At 41.1% G+C, this 25242-nt stretch overlaps 1 protein-coding gene across 2 annotated transcripts in view; it reads right to left on the reverse strand.

Moving 5' to 3' along the window:
* Positions 1-3102: 3102 nt before the first annotated feature.
* The window catches only part of UTP4 (UTP4 small subunit processome component), a 35608-nt gene continuing 13468 nt past the window's right edge, over positions 3103-25242 (reverse strand). The window contains exons 7-17 of one of the 2 annotated variants that reach the window (XM_036273833.1): positions 20320-20491; positions 19860-19951; positions 18061-18157; positions 15080-15144; positions 13042-13164; positions 12496-12652; positions 10801-10907; positions 9728-9823; positions 6631-6816; positions 4606-4716; positions 3103-3302 (exon numbers count right to left, since the gene is read on the reverse strand). In XM_036273833.1, coding sequence (XP_036129726.1) covers positions 3186-3302; positions 4606-4716; positions 6631-6816; positions 9728-9823; positions 10801-10907; positions 12496-12652; positions 13042-13164; positions 15080-15144; positions 18061-18157; positions 19860-19951; positions 20320-20491 — 1323 coding nt within the window. In that variant the 3' untranslated portion in view covers positions 3103-3185. Of the gene's footprint in view, positions 3303-4605; positions 4717-6630; positions 6817-9386; positions 9447-9727; positions 9824-10800; positions 10908-12495; positions 12653-13041; positions 13165-15079; positions 15145-18060; positions 18158-19859; positions 19952-20319; positions 20492-25242 lie in introns of those variants that run through there. The other variant, XM_036273834.1, reaches the window with a different exon arrangement.

A 25242-nucleotide genomic window follows, 5' to 3' on the forward strand; every position in this document is an offset into this window, starting at 1 on the left:
TCAGTCTCATTTTCCTCCATTTCTAATACATGCTGTGTATCATCCATGTGCAACTAATGGCAGTCCCTTGGATAAGCTATGTTCTCTCCTTTCAGACTTTTGCACCTTCCATTTTGCTAATTACCACCTAATTCCAAGAGTTATTAGCTTAAGGACCATCTCCTACCTTCAACCTTCTCTAACCCTACTGATTAGGTGCCCCTTCTCTGTGCTCATCTCTCATGTAACATCACTGATCTATTTGTTTCTCTCCCCAACTGGGTTGTGAAGTTCTTGAGGGCTGAGATCATCTTCTCATCTGTTGTTGGTACATAGCATATAGTAGGCACTCAATAAATCTAGGTTGAGTATTAAATTCTTTAACTTCCTGAAGACAAAGGATTGACACAAAGCTAAGCCTTAATAGCTAGGCCTGTGCTGTCCAATACAAAAGCCACTAGCCACATGTGGATATTTAAATTAAAAAAATTCATTTCCTTTGTCATATTAGCCACATTTCAAATGCTCAATAGCCACACATGGCTAGTAACTCTCTTAGTATACAGTACAGATACGAACATTTCTACTACCACAGTTTACTGGGCAGTGCTGATCTAGATCTTGAAATATGAACAAAAAAAGACAACACACTAGGGAAAAAGGTTATGGATATGCAATTTACACAAACAGCCAAAACACATTAAAAAAGCGAGCAATCTCATTAGTAAACAGAGCAAAATAAAATATTTTTCACCCATTAGATGGGCTAAAACTAAAGTTAGCTCTACATTGGCAAGGTGTAAGAAAATGAGTACTTTCAAACACTGCTGATGGAAATAGAGCCACTCCAAAGGCAACTAGAAGTGAAAGAAAATGGGCACAATATGAGGTAGCAATTCCACTCCCAGGAATTAACCCTAGAGAAACACCACCATATGGACACTAGCAGACAATGTACTAAATTGTTCAGTTCAACACTCTACGTGATTTACACACAAGATTGCCCACAGAACTATAGAGCTAAATCAAGGGCTCATCCAGAGCAAGAAATGCTAAAGCACCTTCCCTGTTATCTGTGAAATGAAAAATCTTTTGTATACCCCATGCTTGCTAATCAGGTGGTGAGAGACTAAGCTCTGCTTCCTTCCCATCCCTCCCCAACAACCAGAACAGTTCCACTTTTTTTTTTTAACTCAACTTTTTTTTTTAAATTTATTTTGGTACATGCCCCTAGTGGGAACCGAACCCAGGACTTTCTGGTCTGCAGGCTGATGCTCCAACCGCTGAGCCAAACTGGCCAGGGCCAGTTCCACTTTTATCTGTATCATATATTGCAGTTCAGAATAAATTCCATTTGAAGAAAGTTTTGATGTTAAAAAAAAAAAAAAGCATAAAGAAACCCCCACACTAGATGGTCTCTAACTTTTTTCCAATATTCCAATCTAACTTGCTATAATCTCCATGGTGAAGGGTACATTAGCCATTTAGAGATCAGATTACTAACTATATGAGAAAACTCTGTTTTTAAAGCATTTGAGTCAGGTCAGCCAAAAAAGAAAAAGAAAAAAACTTTTCATAGGTTGATATCAGATCAAAATTTTTCTGTAGAACCCAAATATGAGCCACAGTCTGCAAAATGCCCAAAACAGAAATATAATGTGTTTCAGTTACACAATCCTCAAAGTAAAATCACCCCAAAACACGCGCACTGAAGCACGTCTTCTTTAATACTGCTTTTCCTTTCCTTCCTCTAAATTCTCTAACTTGCCCCAATCAGTTTCTGCTTCATTTGTATTCAAAATTCTCTACTTCAAGGCCCAAAGCTCTTGCTTCCCATACCATTTATGGAAATCCAAATCACTGGGTGGAAATGTTGCAAAGGAATGCTTTCTACTTTCAGAAGTTTTATGTCTTCACTCAGATGGTCTGTGAGCCCTCTCTGTCAGAATTACACCCTCCAGAATCCACAAGGTTTCAGAATGTTTAAGGTTAAGTAAATCAAGTCATAAACTAGACTCCAGTTAATAAAGATTCTCTGAATTTATAGCTCTACAGTGTCAGTTAAAAGCAAGTGAGTTAATATTTAAGGAATCCTGGCCTCCCTCTGGTCATATTCAATGTGGACCAGTGACTTGAATTTTGGTTTCAACCACACAAAAGAACACCTAGGACATTTCTTAGGAAAGGCCGGATCTTCTAAGTCTACTGAAAGTTTGCACTAGTCCAGTCAAATGCAGACTGGGAGAATATGCCACAATAAGGACATATATTCAAGAGAAAAGTTATTTTATACAGAGGGCTTAAAAGGTTGCATCTATTTATTTAAATCAGTCCTGGTTATCACTGTAAAAAATCTAAACTGGTGGGGCATGCAACAGAATACATCTACTGAGATGGAAAAGAAATCTATCTGCTCAGTTCAGGTTAAGTGTAGTTCTTTACTTTCTCATTTAAAAGATCACATTAATACTAGTCAGTTGATAACACCCACAGGAATAACAGTGTCAAAGACAGTAGACAAGAACAGAAAAGGTGAAATATATGGCAGCCTTTCTGATCTCTACTTCCACTCCTACTGCTTAACAAAATGCCCAGTGTTTCCTTAACCTCTGAAACTGGCACACAATAGGTGAAAACAGGATTAATGGGACTGATATTCCAAAGCCTAGTTTTTTTCCTTTTAATTTTAAATAAAATTAATACCTGACAACCAAAGGCCAGATGGGGCACTGCAGTTAAAATTCTCCCTTGAAACATAGGCTGATTATTGCTATTGGTAGTTAGGCTATCTTTGGTAAGCAAGCATAGTTCCTCTGCCCTCTAGGGCAATGCTGGGCAGGCCCCCACACCTTAGCATAGGCTGCAGGTTGGAGGCTGACAGACAGTGAAGCTCATCAGCACTCAAAGCCTCCAGCATGTGTTAGGGAATAGAGTAACTATCATTATTTCCCCGAGATTATGGTCTAAAGCACAAAAGGGACCCTGAAAAAGTTGCATGAATTTGTTGCTACATGGAACATTATCCCAACTACGAATACCTTGGCATTTCCATTCACTTTCATTCAATGAAAGGAAATTACAGTCCATTACTTTGAAAGGTAACATTTATAATAACTCATCCTAAAGAATAACTTTTTTTATTATCATAATTTGTGAAAACAAACAGGGTAGAACAGTTCAAGGAAGGACACAGACAGTGCCCTGCTTTAGGTCCCAAATTTCTTCTTTTTGATGGGTGGTGGGAGTTGAGCAATGATGTCATCCAGGGGCCGTTCTACTGCCACCAGTGTTCTTTCATCCAAAAGATCCATGAAGAGTAGAGGCTGTAGAGAGATGAGAATGACTCTACCAGGAGATAGGCTCCATGGCTAGTCCTGAATAGAGGACCTAGAGCTAAAAGGGTGGCTAGCCGAATTCAAGGCTGGAGGAATGTAAATCTCTGACAATCCTTCCTGCCCTAGGACTCAAAATGCCTGAAAATGTTGAGAACTTTTAACTGAGTTCACTCATAAAAGATTTCAGCAAGATTTTTTCGTGTTTCTCTGTACAGAAAATCTAATTTCTTAGAATCAATGTCAACTGAGGACTCTGGAGCCAAAATTGTTGACAAATGGCAAGTTACAAATGCATCATAAGCTAATCATACTTGAATCATTTATAGACCCTCCTCCCCTGAAAAAAAAAAATGCATGTAGGTCCCTGAGAAAATGGTCCAGAATGGCCAAGGAACTCCAATCTGAGAAGCATAAATATGGAACTTCTGAGGTGGCACAAACAGCTGGAATATCATAGGTTCAATAGATGTTTGTTTTAATATTTTTTCTTTGTTGATTTTAGAGAGAGAGGAAGGGAAAGGGAGAGAGAGATAGAAACATCGATGAGAGAGAATATCAACTGGCTGCCTCCTGCATGCCCCCCACAGGGGACCAGGTCCACAACCTGGGCATGTGCCCCCACCGGGAATGGAACCGATGAACTCGTGGTGCATGGGTCGACGCTCAACCAGCGAGTCACACCAGCCAGGCAATATTTGTTTTATATACAGTGAAAAAGCCTAGGCCAGAAAAGAAAGTCAATGACTTCCATTTGCCATAAATTATCTTATGAAACATTCTCCAACTAGAAGTCAAATTTAAAAGCCAGCTTTAGCCCAGCAGGTGTGGCTCGGGGGATTAAGCATTGTCCCATGGACTGAGAGGTCCTGCTCTGATTCCTGGTCAGGGCACATGCCTGGGTTGCAGACTCAATCCCCAGTGAGGGGTGTGCAGGAGGCGGCCAATCGATGTTTCTCTCTCTCCCCCTTCCTCTCTCTCTCTCGAAAAAAAAAAAATCAATAAAACATATTTTTTAAAAATCAGCTTTAACACAAAGACCCCACCAAAGCTTCAACATCATTTCCCATTACCTATATATTTCATTTTGGTTAAGTAGGATATGCCTGACTCTAACCTACTAAAGCAAGAACAATGAAATACAGACGTAAGGGACACACATCCTCAGAAAGTCACTTGTCTCCCAAAACTAGGTCCTCTGCGTGAGAAAAGAAGATGACATTTTGACAGCTTTTTACATTTTGATAATATCACAGGGAATCAACTGCCTAGAATATTATGTAAGATGTTTTACCTTATATATCTTAGAAATTTTAAAGGCATGGGTTGTGCGCCTCCTGATGACATCTGATTCATTTGTGGGAGGAAGTGGATTGTACAGTAAGGTTTTGTCATTTGGAAGAGGCTATAAAGACAAAGATAAACTGTTTAAGTCATTATATTTATTGGGCTTATACAGAACAAAGGACTATAATGATTTTTTCAGGCAAACACTATCTCCCAACCATCATATTATATATTTATTACCTCCATAACTCTCCTTACTTCAGGCAGAGAGCTACAGTCATTCTTTCAGCTATATTATAGAGGGAGGAGTATGGGGCAAGAAGATCAAAGAGCCCAGCTGGGGCTTCTGGCCAGTCTTGTCAGTAACATGTTGTGTGACAGGAATAAACTGGCATGTGCAAGAGCTTAGTCCATGAAGGTTCTGCTTTCTAGACTCTCTCCCAACCAGATCACGGACTGGCCAAGTGATTCAAGTTCTCCTTAAAAGAAAATGCCACACAACCACCCCCATTGATGTCACTGACACCTCAAGAGATGGCCTCTGGCCAAGCAAGTGATATTTCATCTGACTTCCTTGGGAAATAGCTTTGCCCAGCAAGAGGAAGTGATGGACTTATCACCAATGCTTGGGAAATAATATGGTCCAATCTGGACTGAGTTACAATGAGGCAAGCAAGTGGGAGGGGCCCTTCCTGTATCACTCAAATTGCAGAAGGCACTTGTCAGCCAGCTCTGATTCCCACGCCCAGAGGACACAGGGCCCAGGAGAACAGTTCCTGTGACACATCACCACACTCATCTCCTTTAGAGCCATCTGCTGCTTTCTCCATGTTTCTTTCACCCTCACCTTCCCAGATATACCAAAACATTGTGTGTGCTGCTTGTAATCTAAGCCCAAAGTGCATTTCAAGCATAACCACAGTTCACAGTGCTCCTGGGAAAGAAAGTGCCTGCCAGAAAAGACATGTAAATTTGCAGTGAAACAGAACAGCAGCCGGCAGACAATGAAATCTAGAACTGAAAAATGCTCACATCCTATCTAAATCACAGCCATGAAAAATGAAATTTTCCGAGCTGAACTTATTTAAGGCCTGAAGACCAACTCCTCAAGCCTGCAAATAATGTCTCAGTACCTTCAGCCAAGGGGCACATGTGGTCAAAACCACAGTCTGTATCTACTTTGATGAAACCACATTATTCAGTCACTCAGGGTGCAAAGGTGGAAGTGATTCAGCCAAATCAGTGGTATTCCTGCATGAGGATACCTTATGAATAATGGCCTAATCACTTTCCTACTTAAGTTTATGTGTACAGCCCGGCCAGTGTGGCTCAGTGCTTGAGCATCGACCCATGCACCAAGAGGTCACTAATTCGATTCCTGGTCAGGGCATATGCCCAGGTTGTGGGCCAAATCCCCAGTGGGGCACATGCAGGAGGCAGCCAATTGATGTTCTATCTCATCGATGTTTCTAGCTCTCTCTCTCTCCTTCTCCCTTCTCTCTCTAAAATCAATAAAGAAAAAAAAATTGGAAAAAAAGAAAACAGGTTTATGTGTTCATAGGTAAAACAGAGAAGTGGTCAAACCAGTAAAAATCAGTACACAAAGGCCTACTCCTTCCGTGGAAGCCTAAAGAACATGGGGACAGAAATGAGGAATCTGCAAAACAAAAAGCTCCTCTTCTCCAAAGAACATAGCAGAAAAACTTTATTCTGATTCTCCTCCCTCTAACTTATTGTAACTCTTGCTTTCAGAACTTGAACATTCTTTTTTATTTTCCTTTATTAATTTTAGAGAGGAAGAGAGAGCTAGAAACATTAATGAGAGAAAACTCTGACTGGTTGCCTCCTGCATGCCCCACTGGAGATTTGGCCCACAACCCTGGCATGTGCCCTGACCAGGAATCAAATTGGTGATCTCTTGGTGCATGGGTCCAATGCTCAACCACTGAGCCACACCAGCCAGGTGGAACTTGAAGATTCTTAAGTAAAGAAGATTCAGTAAGGGCACAGGTGATAGTGGCAAAGAACTCACCAACGACTTGTCGATGATGCAGAACATGTAGGCATCGTGGAGAAGAATGTGCATTGGTCTCTTGGGATGAAAACTGATGTGTGTGATGGGTGTATCCCTTTGGAGCCAAAGGTAATGAAACCCCTGCTTCTGGATGGTCCGGCTCCAGTCTGTATATTCTTTGTCTGGGATGCTATATTCAAATATCTGAGGAAGAATATGATACAGAAGAAATGCTGGCTGGTATCCAGAAAGACTAGATGGGTATCCCTCATTCCTTACCAGGAATATCTATACAAACCTTGACTGTATCATATTCAGCCTTATGCTTTCTCACCACTTTTTTTAATTTTTTTTTATTCTCACCCGAGGACATTTTTTCATTTTTTGTTCAGATAGAGCGAGAGGGAGAGAAAGGAAGAGAGGAAGAGAGAAAGAGAGAGAGAGAGAGAGAGAGAGAGAGAGAGAGAGAGAGAGAACATCGACGTGAAAGGGAAACATGGAGCAGCTGCCACCCGCACGACCCAACCAGGGCCGGGGACAAACTGCAACCGAGATACATGCCATTACCGGGAACCAAACCCGGGTCTCTCTGTACCGCAGGCCGACGCTCTAACCGCTGAGCCAAACCAGCCAGGGACCACTTTTTATTTATTTATTTATTTTTTCCTCACCTGAGGATATTTTTCCATTTTTTTGTACAGATAGAGTGTGAGGGAGAGAGAGAGAAACATCGACGTGAAGGGACACATCGAGTGGTTGCCACCCGCACGACCAACCAGGGCCGGGGACAAACTGCAACCGAGATACGTGCCCTTAGCGGGAACCGAACCCGGGTCTCTCCGGACCACAGGCCGACGCTCTAACCGCTGAGCCAAACTGGCCAGGGCCCACTTTTTATTTTTAATAAAAAAATTTCAGCCCTGGCCGGTTTGGCTCAGTGGTTAGAGCGTCGGCCTGTGGTCCAGAGAGACCCTGGTTCGGTTCCCGCTAAGGGCACGTACCTCGGTTGCAGTTTGTCCCCGGCCCTGGTTGGTCGTGCGGGTGGCAGCCGCTCGATGTGTCCCTTTCACGTCGATGTTTCTTTGTCTCTCTCCCCCTCCCACTCTATCTGTGCAAAAAATGGAAAAAAAATGTCCTCGGGTGAGGATTAAAAAAAAAAAAAAAAATTTCAGGTAAATTACAGACTAAATAATTAAATAGCATAGAAAGGTTTATAATGAAAAGTCACCCTGAAATCTTGACATTTCTCTTCCCCAAGACAAACTAGCCTGCTATTTCTTGTTTACATCTTTTCACAGGTATTTTATGCATACAAGACACACCATGACTCATCAACATAAATCACTCATGCCCCCTTTGAAGAACACATAATAATCCAGTCATTTTTGGATGGCCCACGATTTACTTATCTAGTCTATTAAATGGACATTTAGGTTATTTCTAATCTTTGGCTACTAGAAACAAAGCTGTAATGATCTCCGTATCAATGTCCTTCTGCACAACTGAGAGCATATTATCTGTAGGAAGAACTTTTATTTATTTATTTATTTTATTTTATTTTTTTTAATCCTCACCCGAGGACATTTTTCCATTTTTTGTTCAGATAGAGCGGGAGGGAGAGAGAGGAAGAGAGAGAGAGAGAAACATCGACGTGAAGGGACACATCGAGTGGCTGCCACCCGCACGACCAACCAGGGCCGGGGACAAACTGCAACCGAGGTACGTGCCCTTAGCGGGAACCGAACCCGGGTCTCTCTGTACCACAGGCCGACGCTCCAACCGCTGAGCCAAACCGGCCAGGGCGTGTAGGAAGAACTTTTAGAATGGGAACTTCTGAATCAAAATTATGTGCATTAAATTTTTTTTAGATATTGCCAGAATGTCCTCTAAGGGAGTCATATTAATAATTTATGCACTGTATGAAGTACCGTTTCCCTAAACTCTCACACCACTGTGTATTATCAACTCCATTGACCTTTGCTAATCTAACAGGTACAACAAACTTTCCCACCGGTTTTAATGACTGAAGTACTTGTGGGATGTACTGCCAGTAAAAGGCATCAGGTGGACATTATCATTGCGTGACAAAGGATGTGGCTTTACTAATCTTTCAGTCTTTGGTAAAGGACACAGATCTATGAAACTGAAATGAGAGATTTAATTTTTTAGCTAGAATTTGTATGTGTGTGCATGTGCGAGTATAAAAACTGCTCACCAAAGTAGCAAGCATCATTTGCCTAGTAGTCTACTTGAATGTGCTTCTCAGATCACATTTATCCTCACCCGAGGACATTTTTCCATTTTTTTGTTCAGGTAGAGTGGGAGGGAGAGAGAGGAACAGAGAGAAAGAGAGAAACATCGACGTGAAAGGGACACATCGAGTGGCTGCCACCCGCACGACCAACCAGGGCCGGGGACAAACTGCAACCGAGGTACATGCCCTTAGCGGGAACCGAACCCGGGTCTCTCAGGACCGCAGGTCGACGCTCTAACCGCTGAACCAAACCGGCCAGGGCTCAGATCACATTTAATCTTTCCTGTGAGGAAGGTATGATCATGCCCATTTTACAGATGAAGATATGTAAGTTCTGATAATTTCGTGTGTTCTATAGCTCAGGTATTTTAGAGATCTTTTCCTTACAATTACAATCTTCTTACAACTTGATATGGAAAAAAACAGTATGCTAAGCACTAATTTTGGCTGATATTAGGTACCTTATTTCTTCACCTGCAAAAGTGAAGGTTAGTTATATGATCTTTTAGTCATTTTCAATTCTCAAAATTTTATTTCATCCCATATGCAGTCTAACACCTGAGTCCATGTCATCTCCAATCTAAAAACAATCAGCAAAACAAGTACTTAAAAATACTTCCTCCTCCTTGTGCCTCTTTATTCTATAATCTTAGTGCTTCACCATTCCATTGTGCCCCATCAAGCTGATGGGTATTACTGGCCTATGATTCACTATTCAAGGATGCTTTACTTCACACAGGAGAAAACTACTTTTTATATCACCCAGTACTTTCAAAGAAAGGGTCTTCCAAAATTGTCATTATCTCAGCTTCTAAGTTACTATCCAGCAAAAGGGAATTATAAAGCACTAGAATCTCTTACCTGCTGGTCAGAATGAGCAATGACAAGGTTATTGGTATTGGGGGCGATGGCGAGAGCAGTCACAGGGAAATTGTAAGCAGGAACTGTGCAGTGAAGCTGGAAGAAATAACAGACACAAAAGGCAACTCTATGTGATCCCTCCCCCCAGGAAAGACTGAATGGTCTAATTGTTTTTAAATAATATTCCTTGGAACACAAAGGGTTCTATGGAAGTTCACATAAATGTCAGGCATTTCTCCAAATAAAATTTAATTTAAAAAAATAAATGTTTAACTGCTTACAAAACTGATAGCATTTGTGGAGTACTTCAGAGTAAAGCTTTCTCTGCTGTCTCAACATCTGTGTGAACTAATCATGAACATGTCATTAACCAGGGAATCTACAGCACTACACTGGATTTAAAATAAATCAATGTCTAGGCAAGGACATTTATGTACAATTGCAAGGCAGGTGCATTACTACACAGGAACACTTAAATGCCAGGCAAGCCTAAAGAGCAAGCAGTATATGTACATTACAGTACATTACGGATAATGTAATAAATATTAAGTTATATAGTTAACAGGCAAACCTATTAAATACAGCAGTCTGGTATTGTTCTATAAACTGTTAATGCTTGTTGCAAGTAGTACTTATCTGACTTTTATGACGAAGATTTGTAAGGGACATCAGTAATTCAATGTGTGAATGACACTATCATTACTGATTCATGAAAAATGTTGTCTTGCTATTCCTTTGTCAAATTTAAGATTCTGTTTAATTTTTAAAATACCTTGAGATTACAAGGTGAACTATTAAAGGAAATTGTTACTACCTATAACTATTCACCTTGGTAAATCAGAATTTTCCTCTCCAAATACAGAAATAACCTGTATGTGGACTCATCAGCCATATATCCTTAATTTCTAATTTCTTTCCATGAGTGGTTTCTGTTTTCCCTTGACTGATTTTAAACAGGAAATATTATTGGTTTTTAAAAAAGAAAGTCTAGTAATTTTCCAGGTCATACCAACTGGCCTTATAACTACAGGGCTATCTTCCTTCTGTTTGTTGCTACTAAACTCAAAGCTCACCTTTAGACGTTTTACATTGTACACATGGACTCCAGCACTGGTCCCTGATGCAGCTAACCAATTCCCATCTGGGCTGACTGCCAAAAGACACATGGACTCCACTGACCCTGTGAGAAAAGAACAACAGTTAAGTCTGAATTCAGTGTCCACAGTCAGCCCTGCCTTGAAGATGATGGCAAAAGCCAATAAGAACCTCAGTTTTAAATTACTAATAGGATAATCTATTGATAATTTTGCAAATAAGTTCCAGATAAGTTCATCTATTTTCACTTAATAAACATTCTTCATATGAAGAGGAGCCAGAGAGATAAACATGAAGGCATCACTTGCTCAGGCCTGAGTGAGACACTGCCTGCTATAGGAATGAAGAATCAGGGTAGCAGCTACCACTAAAATCTATACTTTGTTTCAAAATCCTTTCCTACCAAATAGTTTTTAATCAAAGTTATGGACAAACAGCCAATTCAACAGGCTTGAAGCATATCTTAAATTCACTGAGCTCCTGCTATATATTTAGCAGTAAGGGAGCATGGGCACATGTGAGCCATCTTTGTCATCAAAAGATTTTAAACCAATCTGGCAACATGAAGACTCGTGTGGGATACAAATCAGAAAGTAATGCTATATGCCAAATATGTGCTGCATATAACACCCCCAACCGATAAAAAAGTTTTTAAAAAAGACATAAGCCAGATGCTAAAGGATGGGTGAGATAGGTAGAAAAGGATGAAGTAACAAGGACTGAAATACAGGTTTGAGGGTTGTGAAGAAACCAACTTAACTATAAGGGGAAGTGGGATGAGAAAGAACAAATAAAATTATATATATACCGCAGGGCCTAATTATAACGGATACTAAATGCAAGATAAAGAGTCTAAATTTTAGAATAAAAACATATACAGGTACTCAATAAAAATCAGCAGGCTACTTTATCTCATTACTAACTTGTGGGTCTCTTTTGCTGTATGCTTCTGAAGCGGCGTATGAACAGTGAGAGCTGAAGTTAAAAGAACTGACTTTCCACACTGATGGAGTCTAAATGACAGTGAAGCTGCTATAATCTAGGGCACGAAGGGAAAAGGCCCATGGGAAGTATCCAAAAAAACTACCAGCTTAAACTAGGTACTAAGTCTTCAATAATTAATTCAGCAAGTTAGCCACAGTCACTCATTTATGCATACTCATTCATGTTCTCAAAGAACATGGAAATATGGTCATGAACATTATATGACAGGTAATGGTAATGAAACTGTATATGTAAGTTCATCTTTATAAAAACAACCAAAAAAACAAACATGTCCATAAAATGCCTATGTACAAACATATATTGAGAATATACAAAAATATTAACACTAGTTATTTCTAGGTGTCAGGATTATAAATGATTTTAACTTTCTTGTTGTCCTGCTAACAAAACTCTTCTAAGAAAGGTGATGAAACTTCTCTGGCCCCAAATAAGGAATCAAAAACCCAGTGAGAAAAGCGTAGGTGTAAAGAATATTTAAGATCTCATCAATGTTTTTATTTGCCAGATATCTCCTCCTACTTTAAATTGCAAACATGTGAGTGAATGTGTATTTGCAGGGTGGAGAAAAACATTAGTGAACACTCAACAATGAGTAAGGTTTAAAAGGAGGAAAAAAGATACATCAGAGATTGACAACTCTCTCCTGTGAACAGTTACCAAATTCCTACCTGACTGAGCCTGAAAAGTATGCAGGTGCTTGAGGCTTCCTTCCAACAGCTGAATGATATGTAGAGACCCTTGATTTGAAGCCACAAAGAGCTTTGCTGAATCTTCAGAAAACAAAATCTGAAGGGCAGAGTGAAGGAACGCTGGCATTTTGGAAACCTTGGAGTGAACCAGTAGTAAAAACCAGTAAGAAAAGTGAGACCTAGAGGGCATCAAAAATAATCACAGCCAGGCTTAAATTACATTAATGATTCCTGTCTCTAAGGAAGCCAACTGACCAAGGATCTGGAACACTGATGGGCCTATTGCAACCTATACAACCCCTCCTTCATCTCCTCAAAAGCCTAAACTTTACTCTCACTTTCTGGCATTTCCCTACTCCCCCCAAAACAAAAGAAAACCAAGGTGGGAAAAATAAAAGACTCTTTTGTAACAGCTGTCTCCAAATAGCTTTCACTGAGCAAGGACTCATATCCAGTACATTCCCACTTCAAACATTCACTTATGAATTTTCTTCTTGTTCAACCAGACATTAGGTTATCACTTACCCTCTGGAGACTTATGTTGTCATGTTCGTAATTCAACTGACAGAGAAAAAACCGAGAAGCTGTAGAATAGGCTATCCAACTTCCACATGGGGAGATACAGCTGCAAATAATGTTCTCAGGACCCTGGCAATGTTAGGAATCAGGATGAATGTTCAAGTAAAACTTCACACAAGGTTCACTGTGACATAATCCCTAAGCTGTTGTTACTCTGCACATATCCACAAACACCTACACATAATCCTGACACATAAGCCATATGCTGTATGTCACTATGATTATTTCAGAAGCACCTAAATGGCGTGGCTTTGATTTCTAAGAACAGAGGTCTGTGAATACTGTGGACTAACTAATCTCAGCCCTTGTGCACCTCACAGATAGCTTCATACTGAACCCTAACTTTAGAAACTTGAGCAGAGAGGTACTTAATGCAGGGCAGCTTTGGAGGCAAGGTGACTTAGAGAATTGATTTTTGTTTGGTCTATGACAATCTGCTTTAAAGATCTCTAATAAGCCCTGGCCTGATGGCTCAATTGGTTGAAGTGTCGTCCCGTACACCAAAGGTTTTGGTCTTGACTCCCAGTCAGGGGCACATACCCAGGTTTCAGGTTTGATCCTGGGTTGCGGCATATATGGGAGGCAACCGATTGATGTTTCTCTTTCACATCAATGTTTCTCTCTTTAAAAAAAAAAAAAAAATCAATAAAAACATGTCCTCGGGTGAGGATTAAAAAAAAAAGGGGAGACCTTTAAAAAACAGAAGCAGCCCTGGCCAGTTTGACTCAGCGATTGAGTGTCGGCCTGTGGACCAGAGAGTTCTGGGTTTGGTTCCCGCTAGGGGCACATACAACAACAAAAAATAATTAAAATAAAATAAAAAACAGAAGCAATAGTAAGCAAAAAAACTTGCAGAACAAAGGAAAATTTTAATGTAACATTTACAGAATTAAAAAAACTCACAAAATATAGCTAAATGTATGTATCCACACATACTCTCACCCAGAAAAACATATTACAGCTAATCAATTAACAACATTTCAGGAAATGGGACTAGAATTAAAGAGGTGGATGAGGATATAAACTATCAATACTGTTTGAATTTTTTGCAGTGGTTCTCAACTTTCCTGATGTCGCGACCCTTTAATAAAGTTCCTCATGTTGTATGTGGGCATATCTGCATGTGGGCAGACCTGCCTGGAAACAAATAGAGGAGCGGTGTCTCAGTTCCTAAGACCGTCAGAAATGTTTTCCAATGGTCTTAGGCAACCCCTGTGAAAGGGTCATTCGACCCCCAAAGGGGTCGCGACCTACAGGTTGAGAACCACTGCTTTACAGTAAGATGGTATTCACAAATATTTGTGTAATTAAAATAATGTTTTTTTAAAGGACACAAGAAGTTTGTATAGTATATTCCCATTACTGTAAAAAGAAAGTATATATGCACCAATGGGTGGAAATTTTGTTTAAAAATGTTTTTCTTGATTTTAAGAGGGAGAGAAAGAAACATTGATCTGAGGAGAAACATCAATCAGCTGCCTCCACACACACACCGACTGGGGATCGAGCCCCCAACCTGGGCACGTGCCCTAACCTGGAATCCAACTGGCAACCTTTCAGTACATAGGACAATGCTCAACCAACTGAGCCACACCAGCCAGGGTGAAATTTTTTTCTGGAAGGATATAAAAGAAATTATTGGCAGTGATTATCTCTGGAGACTGGGACCAGGTATTTGGGGTAATAAGGGAGCTCATTTTTCACTGCATACTCTTTTGTACCATTTGAATTTTTTTTTTAAAGCATGCCATTTTCATAATAATACCAAAAGAATAAAACCAATTTCCTGTATTCATCCATCCAATAAAGTCTAAATACCCAACTTATAATCACAGGAAATACAATTCTGTTGACATAGTACTTCATTCAAATTATTTTAGTTTTCATTATACAGTTTGTGCTGTCAACTAAGTAATCCCCAAAACTCAGAAGATGAAAAATGCTCTGGATTTCAAAGCCTGAACACACACACTTAACTTCCTACCTTCGTCTTGAGGTGCAATAAATGATCTGCATCTTTAGAGAGTGGAAGGGTATCCCCATGCTTTCCTGAAACAAGAAATTTCCCTGAGGTTCTTCTTCTTCTTTTTTTTTTAAAACTTTATTGAAATCTGAATATAGAATGTATTACAGATGTTCCACATTTTTTCCCCCATGACTCCCTCCTCCCCACTCCCGCCTCCCTCCCGCCTTTTCCCACACTATTGTCTGTGTCCATTGGTTATGCATATAAGTTCTTTGGTTTATTTCTTCCCACGCCCCCAGCCCCTTTCCCTTTGAGGTTTGTCAGTTTAGCAACCTATTTGTATTTCTTAATCCCTTCACCTTTTCCACCCATTCCCCCAAACCCCCTCCCATCTGGCAACCAACAAAATGTTCTCTGTATCTATGAGAATGTTTCTGTTCTATCTGTTCATTTTGTTTGTAGATTCCATTGTTGATAGATATGTATTCACTGCCATTTTGTTTGTTCATATATTTTATCTTTTTCTTCAAAAAGACCCTTCATCATTTCATATAACGGTTTGGTGGTAATGAACTCCTTTAACTTTTTCTTGTCTGGGAAAGTCTTTATGTGGCCATCGATTCTAAATGACAGCTTTGCAGGATAGAGTAATCTTGGTTGTAGGTTCTTGCTTTCCATCACTCTGAATATTTCTTGCCACTCCCTTCTGGCCTGCAAAGTTTCTTTTGAGAAATCAGCTGACAGCCTTATGGGAACTCCCTTGTAGGTAACTAGCTGCCTTTCTCTTGCTGCTTTTAAGATTCTCTCTTTGTCTTGAACCTTTTGCATTTTGATGATGATGTGTCTTGGTGTGGGCTTCTTGGGGTTCATCTTGTTTGGGACTCTCTGTGCTTCCTGGACTTGTATGTCTGTTTCCTTCACCAACTTAGGAAAGTTTTCTGCCATTATTGTTTCAAACAGGTTTTCGATTTCTTGTTCTCTCTCTTCTCCTTCTGGCACTCCCAAGATGCGACAGTTGGCACGCTTGAGGTTGTCCCAGAGGCTCCTTACACTATCCTCATTTTTTTGGATTCTTTTTTTTTATGCTGTTCTGATTGGGCGTTTTTTGCTTCCTTATATTCCAAATCGATGGTTTGCTCCTTGGATTTACGTACTTTATTATTGAAGCTGTGTAAATTATTCTTTATTTCAGTTAAAGCCTACTTCGTTTCTAACTGTGCATCGATCATTCCTGACTGGTCCTTTTTTATGCTCTTGAGGCCCTCACTGAGTTCATTGAACATCCTTATAAGCAGTATTTTGAACTCAGCATCTGTTAGGTTGCTTATCTCCATTTCGCTTAGTTCTTTTCTTGGGGTTTTGTTCTGTTCTTTCATTTGGGACCTGTTTCTTTGTCTCCTCATTTTCGCTGCCTCCCTGTGTTTGTTTCTGTGTATCACTTAACGAGTGGTATGGGGCTAGCTGAGACCAGATGCTGCTCATTTGAAAAAATTTAGGAAAACCTGAAGCAGGATCCAAGTCAGGCCAATCCTATGGTTAAGCAAGTGCCAACAGCTTGGGTGGACCTGAAAGTTGGGTGGGCCTGAAAGTTGGGTGGGGCAGGGCAGGGCGGGGCGGGGCCTCAGGGAGTCAGCAGGGCGGGGCTACCAGTGTGAGCCAGGTTGCTGGAGTCCCAGATATGGCGACTGTCTGCCGCCCCAGGGAAGGGCTCACCAAAGGAACAAAGGCCTCTGACAGCACGTTTGTCCTGGAGAAAGCCCCCTCTCCAGCCCTTGCTCCAGTGACAAACAGCTCTTCCCTGTATGTCTCTGGTGCCCCTCGAGCTGCCTCCCCTCCAAACTTAGAGGGAGAGAGTCCGATAAGTCCATGCGCGGGCCCTTTAAGGAGCTGCCTGGGGCTCCAGCCGCGTCAGCCTCCCTGAGCCTCAGTTCCTGCTGGTTTTTCCAGCCAGAATTTATGGGGACTTCTCTTCTCTTCCTGGCACTGGAACCCTGAGCGGGGCACCTGGTGTGGGACGGGGACCCCTCAGTCCTCAGGGAGGACCTTCCCAGCCGAGGTGTCCTCCTGATTTTTATCCGCCACACGTGGGTGTGGGACCAGCCCGTCATGCCGCCGCCCCTCCTACCAGTCTCGATGCAGCTTCTTTAATTCCGTAGTTGTAGGACTTCCATTCAGCTTGAATTCAGGCGGTTTTGAATGGTGGTTGTTCTGTAGTTTTGTTGTAACTTGGATGTGGTTGTGGGAGGACGCGATACTGCGTTTACCTACGCCGCCATCTTGCCCGGAAGTCGAGGTTCTTCTTCTTAAAGAAATGTTATTTGCATGTTTTTTCCTCTAAAAAGTCATTCCTGGATAGAATGGAATCTCTACCAGTGAGAAATAAGAAAAATGTCTTAGTAAGCCCACCTTTTTCCGGGAATAAAAGAGGAAAGCAGTGAACATTTTCTTAGCTTCTATTGGGTGTCCTACATGGCTTGTGGTGTATCAGGAATTCGCTGGAGCTCAACCCCACAGCCAGGCATGTAGGTGGATGGATGTGGAGTTCGTATGGCTTGGACTTCATTTGCTGATTTTGAAACCTAAATCTTATATAAACCTAATCCGATATAAAACAGAACCCAAACATTTCCTTAACAGGTCATATAAAACGCTACTAGGCTGTCATCCCAGTAAGATCCATGTGACCTTCTTTTTCATGCAAGGATGTTACTAACCAACATTAAATGCTGTCATTTTTCAACATCCTGTTTTAATCCTAATCAAGCCTGGGCAAACTATGTCCACAACCCTCACACCCACTACATCCTGCACCTCCACTACTATCCTTTCTAACACTCTGAAGAACTCCTTTGCTCCATCTAGTGGATGGGAAAACCATGAGTCCAGTGGACACAGAAAAATCTACTTGCACTTTTCCATAAGCAGAGTATTAACTGCAATTCTGACTTCTGGCTTTTTTCTCCAGTTTTCTTACTAGAAAAATCTTGCTCCCATCTTACCTGTCGCAACTGTAGTTCCCAGTCGCCAAAGATCCAAGTGATGAGAAAACTGGAAGAGGAGAAGCTGCCTCTTTTTTGAACAGGAAATGAGACGTCGCTGTATCCAAGAATCGAAAGTGATAAGTAGGTCTGGGTCACCTACTGCCTCAGTACTAGATATAGCAGCAACATCTTAGCACATTTTTTACTGTTGAAATCCATTTGCTTGATAAGTGTTTCTTACATGCTACCATATGCCAGGCACTGCCCTAGAGTCTAAGAACACATTGGTAAATAAAAATATACCTATCGCTCTCAAGCTTCCAGTCTTAAGAGTTGACAAAATTAAATAGGCAATTACTCTAAGTGTGCTAGGAATTTTAACACGGCTAAGTACAGTATGAAACAAAAAAGTAGAAAGAATATCTGCTCTAGCTAGCCTTGTGGGGATAAAGACAGGACCCCAAATGAGGTTCACTGGTAAAGTCTACTCATGCAAAAGTAGGGCATGACATTCCAAACAGAGCGATGGCATGGAAACAGCTGAAAGGTAAAAGAGCATTAGAAGGAATAAGAAGAGTCTTTCAGAATGGCTAGACTGGGTGGGGGTGCTGCAAGTGTGTGACAGGAAAGGTGAGGACCAGAGCCAGATCAAGACAGGTTTCATGAGCCATTCTAAAGAATTAGGTTTTTATGCTGAAGGCAATAGGGGCCAACCAAAGGCTTTTAAGCATGGAGTGATGAACAAAGTTGTTTTTTGAGCAGATCAATGGAGAATAAACTGGAATAATACAAATGCAAATAAAAGAAGATCATTAACAAGCTAATGTAAAGAAATCCATGTAAGACACTAATCCAAACAAGGATAATGGCAGTGTAGACAAAGAGAAATGACTCGATTCAATAGAGAACAAGGAGATAGACTCAGGAAGGTTTACTGGTTGAATAGAATTTAGAAGCAGATAGTGGGGAGAAGGGTTTTTAGCTTAGAAAGGTGGTCCACCTACATAAAAGGAACACCGGAAGCCTGAATTTTCCTCCTCCAACCCAGAATAATAAAAAGCCCGGCTTTCTTTCTTTCTTTTTCTTTATTGATTTGAAAGAGAGAGGAAGGGAGAGGGAGAGATAGAAACATCGATGAGAGAGAACATTGATTGGCTTCCTCCTGCACGCTCCTCATTGCATGTTGGGGATTTGGCCAACAACATGGGCCATGTGCCCTGACCAGGAATCAAACCGGCGACCTCTCTTGGTGCATGGGTCAACACTCAACCAGTGAGCCACACTGGCTGGGCAAGAGCCCAGCTTTAAATACAAACAAACAGTCAAGCCAGTGTGGCTTGCTGGGTGAGTGTCGACCCATGCACCAAAAGGTTACTGGTTCGATTCCTGCTCAGAGCACATGCCCAGGTTGTGGGCCCAAATCCTAGTGAGAGGCAAGCAGGAGGCGGCCAATCGATGTTCTCTCTCATCGATGTTTCTATCTCTTTTTCCCTCTCCCTTCCTCTCTCTCTCTCAAATCAATAAAGAAAAAATTTTAAAAAATAAAAAAATTAAATAAAAATAAACAAACTCCTCAAAAAATGCAGCTATCTAAAAAAAGGAATGATTTCCACAGAAACTGAACTAGGAGAACTGCTGTAAATCTCTTGACTCCCATAAATGTCTTTGTAAGAGGCCTGTCTCACAAACAGAAGAATGAAGGAAGGTACTATCGAAGTCTTACAGATTTTCTCAAGCAGGGTGAGCTGTGCTGAGTCTTGTGGGACAGGAGAATGAGAAAATTAGGGGACAGTGAGGGATTAGGAGGTAATACTTACATGGGGAAAAGTGATTTTTCGGAGAGCAGCATCATAATTCTTTACCTCTACTTTCTCCATGAGAGGACGAATGACTAAGTGGGTGTCAGTACCTGGGGGGAGGAAGGGAAAAAGACATCAGAATTAGAAAGTGCCCTGCATGAAAACAACCAGAGCTAGGCAGAGTAAAGCAGCAGCCTAGCCCTGGCCAGTTTGGTTCAGCACTTAGAGCGTCGGCCTGCGGTCCTGAGAGACCCGGGTTCAGTTCCTGCTAAGGGCGTGTACCTCGGTTGCAGTTTGTCCCCGGCCCTGGTCGATTGTGCGGGTGGCAACCACTCGATGTGTCCCTTTCACATCGATGTTTCTCTCTTTCTCTCTGTTCCTCTCTCTCCCTCCCACTCTACCTGAACAAAAAATGGAAAAATGTCCTCGGGTAAGGATAGAAAAAAAAAGCAGCAGCCTAGCCAAGAGCAGAACCCACCTCCAGATATCAGTGCCGTTGGGCTATGGGCCACAGTTCGCACGTCGTGAGTATGATGCTGGAATGGCTTTGTCCGCACCCACTGCTTCTCACTGCTGTTGGAAGTCACAGAGACCAGCTGAAAATGGAATACCGTCCCCTCGGCTGTGCCCACCACGAAACTGTCTTCTTGCTGAGAAATTAAATCATCAAGGAGGTACATTTTAGCAAAATAGGGCCCACCTTTGAAAAATACTTTCTGAGATTGTCTGTCTGGGTAGCTTAGGGGAAAATTTATGCCCAGAATTGGAAGGTAGGTTACAGAAGTCTTTTTCCTCCAGAGGCTAACAATTCCAACATAGGAGCAAGCTCACTCATAGATAACAATGCGCCCCCTACTGACAAAATTAACAATATGTATTTAAACCGATTATATAGTTTTCATATATACAACTAGACCTCATTAGAAATTCAACAAAAAAGATAAAACACCTATGAATTACAAGAAATGTGCTAGGCATATATAAGAAAAAAATCTAAGTTCCTCTGAAGGACACAAAGATGACTTAAACAAAGTAATCCATATCGGCCCTGGCCACTTTGGCTCAGCGGTTAGAGCGTCGGCCTGCGGTCCAGAGAGACAGGGTTCAGTTCCCGCTAAGGGCACGTACCTCGGTTGCAGTTTGTCCCTGGCCCTGGTTGGTCGTGCGGGTGGCAGCCACTTGATGTGTCCCTTTCACGTCGATGTTTCTCTCTCTCTCTTCCTCTCTCTCCCTCCCACTTGTTCTGAACAAAAAAAGGGGGGGAAAATCCTCGGGTGAGGATTAAAAAAAGAAATCCATATCCTATTCTTGAATAGGAATATTTAATGTGATAAAGATATTGATGATCACTAAGTAAATTTCTAAGTTTTATAAAACCCAATAAAAATAGTATAGTCCTGCCCAGCTGGTGTGGCTCAGTGGATTGAGCGATTGAGTATTGTCTCATGGACTGAGAGGTCCTGGTTCAATCCCCAGGAAGGGCACATGCCTGGGTTTTGGGCTCGATCCCAGTAGGAAGCATGCAGGAGGCAGCAGATTGAGGTTTCTCACATCAATGTATCTCTCGTTCTCCCTCTCTCTCTAAAAAAAATCAATAAAAACAAAACAAACGAACAAAAAATACTGATAGTCCTATACCTGGAACTAAAAAAGATGTCTCTTAAATTCACATAGAATAAACAAAAAAACTTAAAAAACAAAATAACCAACCCAAGCAAGATTAGTAATGAAAATGTATACTCAAAGATTTGGAAGCAGGGACTCAAACAGATACATGTACACCAATGTTCATAGCAGTATTATTCACAACAGCCAAAATATGGAAACAACTCAAATGTCCATCAACAGATAAATTAAATGAAATGTACATATACAATGGACTATTATTCAGCCTGAAGAAGGAATGAAATTCTGATAATGCTATATACACTAAGTAAAACAACACACACAAGAGAACAAATATACAGTTCTACTTATTCTACTTTCTGTCCCTATGAATGTGCCTGTTCAGAACAGGCAAACTCATAGGGACAGAAAGTAGAATGAAGGTAACCAGGGGCTGGGAGAGTGGAGGAATAAGAAGTTATGCTTTGCCCTGGCTGGTGTGGCTCAGCGGTTGTAGTGTCGGCCTGCAGACCAGAGAGTCCCGGGTTCAGTTTCCGTTAGGGGCACATACCAAAAAGAAAAAAAAGAAGTTACTTTTTTTTTCCTCACCCGAGGACATTTTTCCATTTTTTGTTCAGATAGAGCGGGAGGGAGAGGAAGAGAGAGAGAGAGAAACATCGATGTGAAGGGACACATCAAGTGGCTGCCACCCGCACGACCGACCAGGGCCGGGGACAAACTGCAACCGAGGTACGTGCCCTTAGCGGGAACCGAACCCGGGTCTCTCTGTACCGCAGGCCGACGCTCCAACCGCTGAGCCAAACCGGCCAGGGCAGAAGTTATTCTTTAATGGGTACAGAGTTTCTATTAGGAGTGATAAAAAAGTTCTGAAAATGGAGTGGTGATGAATGCACAACACTGTGAATGTACTTAATGCCACTGAATTGTTCACTTAACAATGGTTAAAATGGCTAATTTTGTTATTTATATTTTACCACAATAAAACATTTTTATTGTAAATAAAATGTTAAGAATTTACAAAACTGGTAGTCAAAAGACTGAAGTCTGAAAATCACTAAAATTCACTGTCTTCTTTTTAGAGATGAAGAGAGAGTCGGGTGAGGAGGAGAAATGGTCTGATCAGTACAGTATCAAACAAATACCCAGTTTCCCTGGTCCCCAGTTGAAGGGTTTCTCTTGCCAGTATACTGAGCACAGTGATTTGTCAGTTTTAAAAGATCTTAAGTTTATTTTTTCTAATTTCTCTATATTCTAAAAACCATTTTCACTTTAACTCGTTTCTAAAAATACACAGAACTTGCCTTGCTGGAGTGGCTCAGTTAGTTGAGCACTGTCCCATACACCAAAGGGTTGCAGGTTTGATCCTGTTTGGGCTACTACAGAAGGCAACCGACCAATGTTTCCCTCTCACATAGATAGATGTTTCTTTCTTTCTCTCTTTCTCTCCCCCACTGCCTTCCTCTCTCTAAGCATGTTCTCAGGTAAGGATTAAAATAAATAAATAAATAAATAAATAAATAGAATACATACAACTTTGAGAAAGAAAAAAACAAGGGTGTTTGACAGGGGAGTGAGAAAAATTAGGAACCTAAAAAAGCAGTTAGCCAATCAAATAATATAAAGACTAGGTCAGCCAGTCAAGAGATATGAGATTTCTGAACATGTCTGAGCATGCAGCTGCCATCAACTACACACTTACTGTGTTAGAAACTGTATATATGTCGTATCATCTCTAATCCTTCAATATCTTACAAAATTAAGCATTATTTGCTCTATCAGGAGAAACTGTGGAAGATTTTGAAATGAGCACTAAAAAGTACTGGTGTCCTGGTTTATTGAGACCTGTGATTGTCTGGGAGTTGTTTCACAACTCTGAAAATTGTAGAAATTGAGAGTGATAAGCTTTTGCATAGAAATGTAAAAAATTTTGCCTGGTGAAATGCAACTAATTATTGCCCTGTGGACACCGAGTCTTGCAACAATTGGAAAATTATTTCAACATTCCTGATGACCTCATATATATCTGTGTTCTTTGCATTCTGCTTGTAACATCTTACTGGTTCTCTCAGCTAATGAGCTACAGAAAATCTGACATATTTCCATTCCATGCTTGTATGAGCCATGATTTTAATCTGTTTTCCCCTAATTATTCAATAACTCTTTACACAGATAAGGAAACTGGTCCTTCAAGAGGTTTAGAAATGTGACAGGCATCTGCCTACAAAGCCTTTGCTCTGGACACACACCTGCTAAACCTTGTGCCAGCTCTCGAGGTCACCTGCAGGCACAAGACTGTGCAGAAGAAAGGAAAGTATATCCGAAGGACAGCATATAAGGTGGCCCAGACCAGCCTCTCTCCCTCTAAGGATACTAACTTAAAACCATTAGCTCAAGGCAAAAGTGGAGATACTGAGCAGCTTAGGAACTGACACACTCTCCCCCACCTCCAACTAAACAGTTCATTTAGTTTCCTGGGGAGGAAAAAGTGGCAGTCTGCTCAAAGTCCCGCCTACGAAGAAGGATTAGGAAGGCAGGTCTCCCTCACTCCATAACCTCTTTCCCTGAAGTGGAATCATAAAAGTACTGAAAAGAAAAAAGAAAAGCACTCTCTCAGGGTGTAGCAAGAATAAAGCAAGGGAAAAGCAGACTGGAAGCAGAATGACTGCTTCACACAGAAAAAAATCTCAGGGCTGACCTATAAACAAAAGCAAACATTCCCTACAAAGCCCTGCAGGAATCAGTACTCAATACTTGATGAGGGTGAAAGACATAAGATCAAAGGACTGAGTGCCACTGTTCATAATTTAGTCAATGAAAATCCAATAAAAAGAAATCTAAAAATAATCAGCTGTCTGGCAAGAGGATAGTGGAGAAAAGCCTGGAAATTAGGATCAGTTTGAAAAGAGATGTGAAAATGATAATGCCAACACAACATGCACTCTACTTTGTGCCAGACGCTGTACTTTACACTTTACAAGCAAAACCATTTCATCTTTCCCCCAACTCTCTATGTGTTATTAGCATCCTTGTTTTCACAGAAGAAACTACTGAGGTTTAGAAAGAAGTAACTTGTCCAAGGAAGGTATGTAGCTAGTCAGTGGTACACCTGGGATTCAAACCCAAGTCTGTCTACTCCAGAGTCTGTGATAAGCATTTTTGAGGGCTGGAATTTGTACAATTGCAATTTTTTTAAATGGAATTTATTGGGGTGACTTTGGTCAATAAAATTATATAGGTTTCAGGTGTACAATTTTATAATACATCACCTGTATATTTTATGTATAACTGCATTTTTCAATTTCGAATTAAGTATCACAATTCATTGATTCTCAGGTACCCATTTTCCCACATTTAACAGCTCTCAAATCAGGATATCTTGCATCTGTCAACTTGTTCATGTGTGACCTCTCTCTCTTTCCTTTTTTATTAAATACTTCTTTAATTGCCCTGGCCGGTTTGGCTCAGCGGTTAGAGCGTCGGCCCATGGACCAGAGAGTACTGGGTTCGGTTTCCGCTAAGGGCATGTACCTCGGTTGCAGTTTGTCCCCGGCCTCAGTTGGGGTCGTGTGGGTGGCGACTGGTCGATGTGTCTCCCCCCCCCCCCCAGCTCTATCTGAAGATAAATGCAAAAATGTCCTCAGGTGAGGATTAAAAAAAAAAACAAAAAACTTTTTTATTTGAATTTTAGAGAGGGGAGAATGGAGGAGAGAGAAAGAGACATTGATGTGAGAGCAGAACACTGACTGGCTGCCTCCTGCACACCCTCCACTGGGGA

Source organism: Molossus molossus, unplaced genomic scaffold (genome assembly GCF_014108415.1).
Source record: "Molossus molossus isolate mMolMol1 unplaced genomic scaffold, mMolMol1.p scaffold_m16_p_21, whole genome shotgun sequence".
Taxonomy (NCBI): Eukaryota; Metazoa; Chordata; class Mammalia; order Chiroptera; family Molossidae; genus Molossus; species Molossus molossus.